Here is a 13,501-nt window from a genome sequence, read left to right as displayed (position 1 = left end):
AATTTCACGGGAGTAAAGAGCCCCATTGAACTTGGCTACAAACAAGTGATATTAGTAACAAACCCCAAGGTGAAGGCAATTATAAAATTATGATGAAGACTTACAGGTTAACCTGAAATTGTTGAGGCAGGTATGAAATCCTACTCACTGGCACAGTGGATAAATCCACTCCCTGGAGACACAATGACTGAGCCACAGGTTTAATGTCTGGGGCACAGTGGGTAAATCCACTCCCTGGAGACACAATGACTGAGCCGCAGGTTTAATGTCTGGGGCACAGTGGGTAAATCCACTCCCTGGAGTCGCAATGACTGAGCCGCAGGTTTAATGTCTGGGGCACAGTGGGTAAATCCACTCCCTGGAGACACAATGACTGAGCCGCAGGTTTAATGTCTGGGGCACAGTGGGTAAATCCACTCCCTGGAGACACAATGACTGAGCCGCAGGTTTAATGTCTGGGGCACAGTGGGTAAATCCACTCCCTGGAGTCGCAATGACTGAGCCGCAGGTTTAATGTCTGGGGCACAGTGGGTAAATCCACTCCCTGGAGACACAATGACTGAGCCGCAGGTTTAATGTCTGGGGCACAGTGGGTAAATCCACTCCCTGGAGTCGCAATGACTGAGCCGCAGGTTTAATGTCTGGTTTGTGCAGAATTCGCTGATTTACCTGGGGGCTGCTAGAGGCAGCTTCAGGTGCCCTCAGGGCCCTTGGGCTAGGGAGGGTTCATAAAAACCAGTGGTGGGGGTTCCTGTTTCTGATCCACTGACCCTCCTATTGGAAAGTGCAAGTGTTTGCACATCAGGCAATGGCAAGAGTTGGCTCTACTACGATGCCCACAGCGGTCAAATAGCATGCTGCTACTGACCATCCAGGTCCACACATGGAGAACGGACACTTGGGGGAGGTACTGGAATGTGGACGTTGCCTGTGAAATGTATCAGCACCTCTTGTGGAGAGGGGTGGGGGGCAGGGGGAGCTTTCAGCTTCGAGGTATTTGATTTGGCGGGGATTCAGTCAACGCTGGATGGCTAAATTCCAAAGTTAAACTACTACAGCCTGTTCTGGCCGAGACGTTAAACCGAGGCCCCGTCTGCCCTCTCAGGTGAATGTAAAAGATCCCATGGCACTATTTCGAAGAAGAGCAGGAAAGTTATCCCCGGTGTCCTGGCCAATATTTATCCCTCAACCAACATCACTAAAAATAATTTATCTGGTCATTATCACCTTGTTGTTTGTGGGACCTTGCTGTGCACAAATTGGCTACCGCGTTTCCTACATTACAACAGTGACTCCACTTCAAAAGTACTTCATTGGCTGTAAACGCTTTGGGACGTCCTGAGGTCATGAAAGGCGCTTTATAAATACAAGTTCTTTCTTTCCTTATGTTCATTCAGGGTAATGATTTTTTTTAAAGGGCCTTTCTGAGCAAGGAGACAGTAAACAATCCTTTAGTGATGTCCATGGCTGAACATTTAGCACACTGTGCTGTGTTCAAAAGGCTTTTCTTCATGAGACAGCAGAAGAACTTGTTGCCATTGGAAACAACTATCAGAAGCAGAGGCGATTGGCTGCACACTAGCCTGACTTGCGATGTGTAAAAGAAAGGTGAAGAGTGAGGAATGGAGACGTGAAGGACGCCTTCGAGAAGCCCCTGCGGAAGGTGTTGCTTTCTCTTGTGTAGGAAACAGCCGCTGCCAGTGTTTTTATTTAATTAGAAACTTATTGTTTGATATTCCAGCCATTCAGACAATTGTCCCCTTCGGACCAGCAGCCAGAGTGGCTACATTAACTCAAGACTTCAGCCACAGGCACGGCAGTGGACCCTTGGCCTCTCGGGACGGTGATCGTGTTTGCTGAATCTGCAAAACAGGTGACAACAATCACAGTAACGTAACAGCAACCATATCAAACACACCAGCCTGACCGTTCCGCGATACTCACTTTGCCTGACCGTTCCGCGATACTCACTTTGCATGCCGTGCATAGCTCTGAGGGGCAGGAAATGTCTGCCTAAAAAAGGTCTGAGCTTCATCAGACAATTAAACTGAGGCTTTGAACATCCTGTACGCCATTTCCCGACATTCATGCTGGACGTTCTATCATAAATAATGGGTGGCGAGAGTTGCAAGCTGTGTTGAAAAACACGGTTTGCAAACTGAGTCAGTTACAAAGCCATTTCTGGACTGCTTTTCTGTCCTTTTTGGTTTTTTTCTCTGCTGGCAAATTATTTTTTGCCCCCTGCCCTATTTCTTGTACTCGGGGGTTTCCCAATGGGAATTCCCCAATGGCAGGCCTTTTGAAAAGCCAAGTATATGGCATCTACTACATTACCCTTGTCTACTCTTTCCGTTACCTCTTCCAAGAATTCTATCAGGTTAGTTAACCATGACTTAGCCTTTTGGAATCCATGCTGACTATTTTTTAATTATAATTTCTGTCTCTAGATGCTCTCCTATCACTTCTTTTAGTCTAGATTCCAGAATCTTTTCTATCAGACGTTAAGTTGACTGGTCCATAGTTCCCAGGTTTTGTTCTATCTCCATTTGTGTGCAGAGGATCAACGGCCCTCTGGTTCTACCCCCTCTTTGATGGAACTTTTGTATCTATAAACCGGTGCCTCAGCTATCTCCTCCCTAGTTTCCTTAAGTATTTGTGGGTGCATACTATCTGGACCTGGGGTTTTATCCTCTTAGTTTTGCTAGTTTGTCATTTATTTTCTCCCTTTCTACTCAAACTGTATTAATATTCTTTTAACTTCATCCTCTAGCGGTGCTTATTTTGTTATCCTCTTTAGTAAAAACTGAGGTGAAGTAGTTATTCAATACTTCTGCCATTTCTCTGTCATTACCTGTGAGTTTATCTTGTTCATCCTTTACTGGCCCTATCCACAATTTCATTTTCTTTTTCTTATTTATGTGTCATCTTCCACCCTCCGTAAACTTCAGCTTATCCAAAACTCTGCTGCCCATATCCTAACTCGCACCAATCCCGTTCACCCATCATCCTTTTTCTCGCTGACCTACATTGGCTCCCGGACTGGAAACACATCGATTTTGAAATTCTCATCCTCATGTTCAAATCCCTCCATGACCTCGCCCCTCCCTATCTCTGTAAACTCCTCCAGCCCTACAACCCTCCGAGATCTCTGTGCTCCTCCAATTCTGGCCTCTTGCGCAGCCCCGATTTTAATCGCTCCGCCATTAGCGGCCGTGCTTTCAGCTGCCTGGGCCCTAAACTCTCTCCTCCTTTAAGACGCTCCGCAAAACCGACCTCTTTGACCGAGCTTTTGGTCATCTGTCCTAATATCTCCTGATGTGGCTCAGTGTCAAATTTTATTTGATAACGCTCCTGTGAAGCACCTTGGGACATTTACTACATTAAAGGTGCTGTATAAATGCAAGCTGTTGTTGTAGGAGACTTTATTATTTCTTTTTATATTCCTTGATAATTTGATTTTGTAATTTCTCTTTGCCTGCCTCATGGTTTTTCTAACTTCTCTCCGAAGCTCTTCGTATTGTCCTCCTCTCCTTTAGTATCTTAGTACTTCTTATATGTCATTTCCCTTAGATTCAATTTTCCCTTTAGTTCTTTATTTATCCACGATGCCCTATAATTAGTTTGCTTGTTTTTGGCTTTTAGTGGAATAAATTTCTCTCGATTACACTTATAAAGATTTCTCACTGTCCCTTTGTTTTCCAAGATTTTCTCCCAGTTTACCTTAAGTTCCACCCTCGTTTCCTCATAATTTGCTCTTTTCTAATCTATTACCTAATCTTTGTCCTACTGATGTCACTCTCGATCCTAATCTTGAACCTTACTATGTTGTGATCGCTACGACTAAGATGCTCTCCTACTCTTACTTCTCCTATCTGTTCTGATTAATTACAAGATTCAGCAATGATTCTTTTCTTGTTGGACTTGTTACGTACTGATTGAGGAAGGAGTCCTGTATACACTGTAACAGCTCGATTCCCTTTTCTCCTTGTGCTACTTCTTCCTGCCAGTTTATTTGGGGGGTAGTTGAAATCTCCCATGATTATTATTCCATTCCTGCTACTCGCCTCGTAGATTTGTCTACATATTTCTTGCTCCAATTCCCTTCCACTATTTGGTGGTCTACAATATACCCCAATAGGGTGACAGATCCATTCTTATCCTTTAATTCAATCCATTTGGATTCTGTATCTATCTTACTGCTCGTTAAATCCTTCTCCTCTTCTGCCATTGGCCCAGAAATTAGGTTTGGGGGCTTGCCGCACGTGCAAGCCCCTGATGTGCACTCACCCGGCGCGCCGACATCTGAAGCCTGGGCCTGCTTGGAATTCCTGTCACTGGCCCGGTTCAGATGTCGGCGCGCTGTGCTTGCCTGATCCAGCGGCGTAGTTAGTGCAATGTGCCGGCTGGGATCAGGTGAGCACTGGGCAGCCAATCAGGGGAGGGGAAACTTCATTCATGAGTTTGATAGTAAGAACTGTCAAACTCATGAAAAGTACGGGCGCCCAAAAGACTAGTTTAACTTTAAATAACATTTTAAAAAACATCCCAATAATTAAATAAACTATAAATAACTTTAAAAAAGCTATTTTAAACAATTAATCAAATTTTTGAAAAAAATAATTTTTTTAAAAATCGGGTCTAAAGCTACACTTACCTTACTGTAAAGTCCTTAAAAACAATAAAGCTGTGGAAAAAATGTTATAATTTTAAGTAATAGACCACTTACCTTAAAGAATGAAGTCCTTACGTCCTTACACACATGCAAACCTGTCAAAAAGAAGGAAGTTCAACGCGTGCGCGCAGAGTCCTGCGCGCACGCGTTGGACCTCTAAACCCCTTGGAGGAAATGCCGGTTTCCCGTGCATGCGCTGTGCATGCTGAAATCCAGCACTTCCAACGGGCCCACGCGTGAGTACACCGTTCTTACACACGCGTTGGGACCGGAATTACTGGCCCATTATGTTTTCGTTAACTAGTGCAGCTGCACCCCCTCCCCGCCTTCCTTCCCTTTCCTTTCTAAATGTGTTATATTCTGCAATATTTAGTTGCCAATCCTGTTCTCTATGTAGCCATGTTTTAGTCACCCCGACTATATCCGGATCCTCTCGACAAATTATTGCCTCCAGTTCATCCATTTTGCTTTGAATACTACGTACATTCATGTACCAACAGTTTAAATTGTTTTTATTTATTATTCCTCTCTCTTTGCTTTTAGTAGTCATTTTACCTTTATGCGCTGTAATTTTAGACAACTTCTGGCCATTCCTGTTATTTTTATTCCTTCCTTCAGTTTATCATTTGCTCTCTTTTCCTGATTCTTTTATTGTTAGGTTTCTGTAATTTCTAGCAGTTCCCTCCCACTATGTTAGTAGTTTAAAGTTTACTTACAGCCCTAGTTATCCTTTCCGCTAGGACCTTGCTCCCAGCCCGGTTCAAATGGAGCCCATCCCATCGGTACAGCTCCTTCCTGTCCCAGTACTGGTGCCAGTGTCCTATGAAAAGGAACCCCTCTTTCTCACATCACTTCTTTAGCCACGTGTTGACTCTCCTAATCTGCTTGTCCCTATGCCAATTTGCACGTGGCTTGGGTAATAATCCTGAGATTATTAGCCGTTTGGTCCTGCTTTTCAATTTAGCTCCTAACTCCTGATACTCCCATAGCAGGACCACTTCCCTTATCTTTCCCATGTCATTGGTTCCGACATGGAGCATAACTGGATCCTCCCCCTCCTTTTCCAGATTCTTTTCCAGTGGTTTTGAGATGTTCCTTACCCATCAAGACTTTCGATCCTGACTGCAAAGAATACCATCTATTCTCCTAATTATAGAATCCCCTATAACTACAACCCTTCTACTCTGCACCTCCTGCCCTTGGGCAGCCTCCTAACTCCACAGGCGTCAAACGCAAGGAGCGCACATCAACCCAAGCACCTCACCCACCCGCCCCTTCAACCACCGTCTGCCCCACCTGTGTCAGAGACTGTAGGTCCCGCATTGGACTAACCAGTCACCTGAGAACTCATTTTTAATGTGGAAGCAAGTCATCCTCAGTCCCGAGGGACTGCCTAAGAAGAGAAGAGACTCCATGGTCGACATTCTGGCTGTCCTTCCCACAGTCTTTCTCCTACTCGAGTACATACGAGTTAAAATAGTTAAGTGGGGGCAACCATGGAAAAGAAGTCTTGAAACAAGAAACACGAGATAAGGTAACCCTAAGTAAAACATATGAGATGGGGCCTCCTGACTAATTGTTTTGTATCAAGACTAACCAAGTGATATACTGCAGAGCTGGACAAATCTGGTTTGAGTCAGTCTACGGACAAAGCAATGGCACATGATGGTCGGGTTATATCATATCCTGTGATCAAAAGTCAGTGTGTTATAGAAAAGATATAAATGTGGAATACCATGTATCTTTAGGGGGCACTGCTGATCAAGTACTGGCCTGGATTGGTGCTGCTCTTGGTCCTCGATAGATAATCTACTTGTAAGCTTGCTTGTAATCACGTATATGCTCAATAAATCTTGAAGGCTAACTTGCCTCTAGAGTCTGAACCTTTTTTAGGATGGGACTGGGAGTCCTACACAGTATCAGTTCAACACTTTCCTTTAATTGCTCCCCATCCTTTTACATTTCCCTTACAATCACTTTTCCACCCCCAGCACTTGCGTGTTCCCTGCACTCAGCGCTATGCCTGATTGCTCTCTCAGGTGGACGTAAAAGATCCCATGGCACTATTTCGAAGAAGTGCAGGGGCGTTCTCCCCGGTGTCCTGGCCAATATTTATCCCTCAATCAATATCACTAAAACTGATTACCTGGTCATTATCACATTGCTGTTTGTGGGAGCTTGCTGTGTGCAAATTGGCTGCTACGTTTCCTACATTACAACAGTGACTACCCTTCAAAAAGTACTTCATTGGCTGTAAACCGCTTTGGGACATCCAGTGGTCGTGAAAGGCGCTATATAAATGCAAGTCTTTCTTTCTTTATAAGATGGCTGTAGAAAATTGGGTCCGCGCTTCCATTCAAGTTAGTGCATAACCCGACCCGAATCTCCACGGGATTCTCCCGACCTCTGCTCATATCTTTGGCAGGAGATCATCAGAACCTCCTGGGGAAACAGAGTAAATGGCTGTTTGTAACTGGTTGTTCTGTGTGTCTGCGGGAATTCCAGGTGCCTTTTTCTAACCAGTCGAGTGTAAACAGCACCATATGGGAAAGTGTGGCTTCAAGTGTCAATGCTGACCTTTCCTTGTGTGACTCCAACCCACGGTTAACAGTCGTGCCTCAGAACAACGACACCTCTCTTCTGACAGCCAACAAGCGCCTATCCGGCCACCTCAGCTAGAGAGAGCCCGGGAGTTTGGCAGATCTCCATGTAGAATGAAAATTGCTGGGAGGTATTTCTGGCTTGCAAACCATTAACTCCATCATGTAAATACACAGCTCATTTGGGAAGCAGACAGTGTTCAGGTGGTTTGGCCATTCAACGCTACTGAACGTTCTCGAAGGTGCAAGGAATAATATTTTAAAATATTTTAATAATATTCCTAAATAATATTTTTAAATAACATTATTAAATAATTTAAATAATATTTAAATCATATTTTTACATGATCCTAAACCAATAGATGCAGGTACAAGAACAGAAAGTGCTGGAAACACAGAGCGGGTCGGCCAGTCTCTGGGGAGAGAACGGAAAATTTCACGTTTTGGGTGTGGACCCTTCTTCAGAACTGAAAAAACAACAGGCAGCAGGCAGGCACGTTAATACAACCAGAAGGGGGAGGAGAAACCTACGTACAAAACACAGACAAACCTGGAGAGGAATCGCGAGCGGAAGAATGTAACAGATTAGCTCAGTCGAATAACGGGCAAAATTATTTAGGAGTAAAATAGGAGATGGAACAGCTGGGACGGTGGGGGGGGGTGCGGAGGTGGTGTTGGGGGAGGCGGGGGGAGTCAGGTATGGAATTAAAAGCCTTTTGCCAGATTGGAGATGAATTTCCTCAGAGCTTCCTCCCCCACCTCATTTCCATCGTAACTTCGGCGTAAGTGCGTCGTAAACAGGGGTGTGCGTCACACGCCCGGCGAAGTTACGAGGAAATTCACCCTCATTGAGTTAAATCTTGTCCATGACATTTTTGTGCAGGGACAGAGTTTTCACTGCAGACCCAGGGGATGGTGGTCTGTAACATCCGATCGCCCTGTCTCCTTTGAATAACGGGCAGAAACATTAAGGTATTAAAGAGACAGAGCGCGTGTAAATAGCCAAGGAATTGGGAGACCAGCGGAAATGGAGAAAATGGGAGATGGAAAACCTGGAAAAGAGAAGGGGGTGGGGGGGGTCAGGCATGAGATTAAAAGCAGACTCGCCTACCCCACTTTCATTTTAAAGAACCCTGATTGGCTTGAAGGCAATTCCCCTTTAACAAACAAACCTAACCTCTTCCTTTTGCCATGCACAACCGGCACCACCACGCCATCTCCTGCAGGCTTTACCTCCTCCTGAAGCATAGGACGACTTGCTTGCGTACCTGTCCAACTCCACGGCCCTTGCCTTCCCTGCTGTTCTTCAGGTGTGAGGCTAGCTGGCTATTCAACACCAGGAGGCATCACAGCTGAACCCAGTCCTCGCCGCGCTTTCTTGATAGTGGTCGAGACAGAGGGGTCCTGGCTGATTTTACCATCCTGAGCTCAGGGGCCTGATGCTAACTGTCGCCCATAGCTGTCCCAGTTGTCTCAGCACGATTTGGATGAGGGAACCAAATGTAATATATCCAAGTTTGCTGATGATACAAAGCTGGGTGGGAATGTAAGTTGTGAGGAGGATGCAAAGAGGCTTCAAGGGGATATAGACAGGCTAAGTGAGTGGGCAAGAACATGGCAAATGGAATATAATGTGGAGAAATGTGAAGTTATCCACTTTGGTAGGAAAAATAGAAAAGCAGAGTATTTTTTAAATGGTGAGAGATTGGGAAATGTTGGTGTTCAGAGGGACCTGGGTGTCCTTGTACACAAATCACTGAAAGTTAACATGCAGGTACAGCAAGCAATTAGGAAAGAAAATGGTATGTTGGCCTTTATTACAAGAGGATTTGGGTAAAGACTACAATTATATCGGGCCCTGGTGAGATCACACCTGGAGTATTGTGTACTGTTTTGGTTTCCTTACCTAAGGAAGGATATATTTGCCATAGAGGGAGTGCAACGAAGGTTCACCAGACTGCTCCCTGGGATGGAGGGATTGTCCTATGAGGAGAGATTGAGTAGACTAGGCCTTTCTTCTCTGGAGTTTAGAAGAATGAGAGGTGATCTCATTGAAACATACAAAAGTCTAGAACCAGGGGTCACAGTCTCAGAATAAGGGGTCGGCCATTTAGGACCAAGATGAGGAGAACTTTCTTCACTCAAAGGGTTGTGAATCTTTGGAATTCTCTACCCCAGAGGGCTGTGGAGGCTCAGTCATTGAGTATATTCAAGACAGAGAGCGATACATTTTTGGATATTAAGGGAATCGAGGGATAGTTCAGGGAAGTGGAGATGAGGTAGAAGATCAGCCATGACCTTACTGAATGGCGGAGCAGGATCGAGGGGCCGAATGGCCTCCTCCTACTCCTATTTCTTATGTTCACAAACCTGGGATCAAACCTGGGGCCTTTTTGCTGCGTGCAGCTTAGCCAGTCAAGAAATAAACTGCTGAGGCCTTGGCGATACGGCTAGAATTCTAACCGTCCGTTTCCCCCCCCACAATTGCATTCTTCAAGGCAACAGTCCAAAACGCCCCAGGAACTGAAGCAGTCCCACCCCCCCTCCAAAAAAATCAAAACTCCAAGAATTCTTTGTTTATGCTTGAAACGTTTGCTACCTCGACTTGCTGTTTATATTAATTACACTTACATCAATTTAATTGCTCAGAAACTATGTGGCCTTAATTCTGGGTTCAGCTGTGAAGGAATCAACTGAAATCAACATGGAGACTTAGACACCGCTAATAACAGGCCTCGCTGTAAATTACATGTAACCAAGTATAGCCCACAAATCCATGCTGACACAGTAGGTGCAGTGGATATTTCAGAAGCAGAGAGAGAGGGCGTTAGACAGAAGGGTAGAATGTGAGTGTTCAAGGTGACGAGCAGTGTGGCACTGCTGTAGGAGTTGGTTTTGGGCAAGGTTCCCACGTCCTTAGTCTCCAGTCTCAATTGAGTTGCCATGGGGAGGTGGTGAGCAGAGGTCAGAGGCTTCACCACAAGGAGAGAGGGGGAGCGATTTGTTTCCTGGAAGTTGGTGTCAGTCATGGCTCAGTGGGTAGCACTCTCGCCTCTGAGTCAGTAGTGGTTGTGGGTTCAAACCCCATTCCAGAGACTTAAGCACATAATTGAGGTTGAGTGTGCTGAGGGAGTGCTGCATTGTCGGAGGGGCCGTCTTTTGGATGAGGAGTTAAACCGAGGCTCTCTCAGGTGGACATAAAAGATCCCATGACACTAGGCCTGTATTCTCTTGAATTCAGAAGAATGAGAGGGGATCTCATTGAAGCATACAAAATTATTACAGGGCTTGATAGGATGGATGCTGGGAGAATGTTTCCCTTGGCTGGGGAGTCTAGAACCAGGGGCCACAGCCTCAAGATAAAGGGTAGGCCATTCAGGACTGAGATGAGAAGAAATTTCTTCACACAGAGGGTGGTGAATCTTTGGAATTCTCTACCCCAGAGGGCTGTGGAGGCTCAGTCATTGGGTATATTCAAAACAGAAGTCGATAGATTTCTGACTAGTAAGGGCATCAAGGGATATGGCGATAGGGCCGGTGAATGGAGTTGAGGCAGAAGATCAGCCATGATCTCATTGAATGGTGGAGCAGGCTCGAGGGGCCGAATGGCCTACTCCTGCTCCTATCTTCTATGTTCTATATTTCTTATATGTTCTTATGACCTTGAACATCCACTCCAGGGAACGTAGTAGCTCCAATTCTTTATCTCGCACTTCACGTGAGATCCCGGAATTACCCAGGTTGTCCCCTTGGTGTTGGTTGCCTCCCAGTAAGTTGTCCAGGGACCTCTTTTCACCTGCGGACCTAGTCAGCACACTGGGGCTGCGGAGTGGACCAGCTTGCCCCTGAGGTAACAGCTGGTCGAAAATGCCTGCACCTTGCAAACGGAAGCCAGGATATACGATTGTGCGTCTGCTTGTTGTTGGGAATGGTGAATAAAGTGGATAATGGGCTGTCAACTCAGGTGGCAATTGTTCAATTGTAAGGGCCTGCAGCTGGAAGTCAAGTGTATAATTAAGTGAAATGGGCTGTATTTTTACGGGGCAAAAACAACGTTTTTGTCACTGAATTTATTCTCCTCTCTATTCATTTGCAAACCCAAAAGCCGTGCCTTGGCGAGGAGGCCGTTCCTGCAGCGTTTTGCTTCACTCTGGAATGCGGTTGCCAGGCGCTGAGCGTACAGTCCGCGTCGCCCGTCCTGTTCCCCCCTCAACGGGAGACGGAGTGATCGGAGGTTACAGACAACCGCTTGCGACGCGCTTACGCCAATGTTACGATGGAAGTGAGATGGGGGAGGAAGCTCTGAGGAAATTCACCCCTCCCCCAACGTAGCAAAAGGCTTTTCATTTCATACCTGATGCCAATGATGTCATTGGGACCCAGCTGCTATCTTAACTCTGGCCTGAGGGGAAGCTGTTGTGACTTTCCCGCCCAATGACGACAGCAGGAAGAGGATCTGGGACCAGGAGAGGCCAAAACTGATCATTTTGTTTACTTGCCTGGTGGGCCCAAGAGGAGGAGTGATCCTCCAGACCCCACAAGGAATGTTTAGGCCTCCCCCTGTCCCGGGGCCCCCCCCAAATTCCCACCTGTGAGACACCTCCGCCCGCCCCACAAAAACACCCTCCCCGCGACGTACACTGTTTACTGGCAACCGTTCCTTTAGTGCCCGCCACCCAAAATTCTGCTCCCACCCGTCAACCAGCAGCTGGTCGACCTCCCATCTTCCACCCTCCGTGAGCTTCAGCTCATCCAAAACTCGTGTCCTAACTCGCACCAAGTCCCGTTCACCCATCACCCCGGTGCTCGCTGACCTACATTGGCTCCCGGTCCAGCAACGCCTCAATTTTTAAATTCTCATCCTCGTGTTCAAATCCCTCCATGGCCTCGCCCTTCCCTATCTCTGTAGCTTCCCCCAGCCCCACAACCCTCCGAGATCTCTGGGCTCCTCCAATTCTGGCCTCTTGCGCATCCCCGATTTTCAGCACTCTACCATAGGCTGTTGTGCCTTCAGCTGTCTAGGCCCTAAGCTCTGGAATTCCCTCTGGTAACCTCTTTGCCTCTCTACTTCTCGCTCCCCCTTTAAGACGCTCCTTGCTGGAGCTGAACTGACTAATCAACTTCTCATTGTTGTGAATTTTATGTTGAAATTTACAATGGCAATTTTCCTATGTAATCAGACGCCTGTCACAGTGTAGTGGCACACTTTGGACACTAGGTGGCGTGGTGGCAAGCCTCCCGATTTTACCAATTCCATCTGTCCGCCATTTTCCTTTTCACAGGTAAGTTTTTTTCTTTCACTCTTATTCCTTTTATTTTTTTATTTTCTCATTTATTTTGATTTATTCCCCTGCTGTCCTGTTCTTCCTTCCCTTTCGCTCTCTCAGTCCTCCCCTCTGGGCCCATCCTGGAGCCTGCAGCCATTTCCTTCTGCCATAATGGCCTTGCCCCTATAGTCTCCCTCGAGTGGCCATGCCTGTTCCTCCCGCTCCCAGTGCATGACCTCCCTCCTCTTTTCCTCACAGCCTTGCCATTCAGTGTGTACCCCCGCCCGCCCCATTCTTTCAGCTTCGTTCCCAGTCCATGACCGCCCTCTTCTCCATGGTCTCACTTTTAACCTCTACCTTCGACTCCAATCCCACCCCAGCCCCGCTCCATTTCAGCCGGTCCCAACAATTAGCTCCTCACCTCCCACCCCAAATAACCTCCTGCCCCTCACCCTTTCCCTCTCCCTCCTGCTGTTCCCATTCCAACCCGCATCACACATCCACCACCAGAAAATGGGTCCCGTGCCGTGGATCCCTCCCGACAACTGTGCCCCGCTACCCGAAAGGTGCTCGCCGCCTGCCAGCTCGGGGTAGTAGCGAGCTCCCTTTCTTGCCCACGGCCTGGCAAGCAAACCAAAATGCTGCCGACTGCGCCAATCAATTGGTCACCGTCCAATTGAAAAGACGAAAGAGAGACGGTAGCCAGAAGCTGACGGGGAGGGAGTATAAAGCGATCAACAGATAATATACCAGAGGCCAAGAAATGACCAAGAACTAAGGGGTAAAGAGAGAAAAACGGAAGGTCACACAAAGAGAGGTGAAAGATGAGAGGACGTATCCCACGAGCTGCAATGCCACGGGAGATCTGCTCAGGTCTGTAGAAAGCTGCAAGGCGTTGTTTGCACTGTGCTGACATATCACGGAAACCAGTCGCTAAGCTAAAATCAACGGATTACATTTGT

At 46.7% G+C, this 13,501-nt stretch overlaps 1 protein-coding gene across 1 annotated transcript in view; it reads right to left on the bottom strand.

The window, feature by feature from the left end:
* Positions 1 to 909: 909 nt before the first annotated feature.
* Positions 910 to 13,501, bottom strand: part of LOC147102048 (protein spinster homolog 1-like) — an 82,025-nt gene continuing 69,433 nt past the window's right edge. The window contains exon 5 of the mRNA XM_085965067.1: positions 910 to 1,862. Coding sequence (XP_085821193.1) covers positions 1,789 to 1,862 — 74 coding nt within the window. The 3' untranslated portion in view covers positions 910 to 1,788. The remainder of the gene's footprint in view (positions 1,863 to 13,501) is intronic.

Source organism: Somniosus microcephalus, chromosome 22, assembly GCF_052327205.1.
Source record: "Somniosus microcephalus isolate GS21.2 chromosome 22, FLI_Smic_1.0, whole genome shotgun sequence".
NCBI lineage: Eukaryota > Metazoa > Chordata > Chondrichthyes > Squaliformes > Somniosidae > Somniosus > Somniosus microcephalus.
This window is presented reverse-complemented; position numbering and strand designations above follow the sequence as displayed.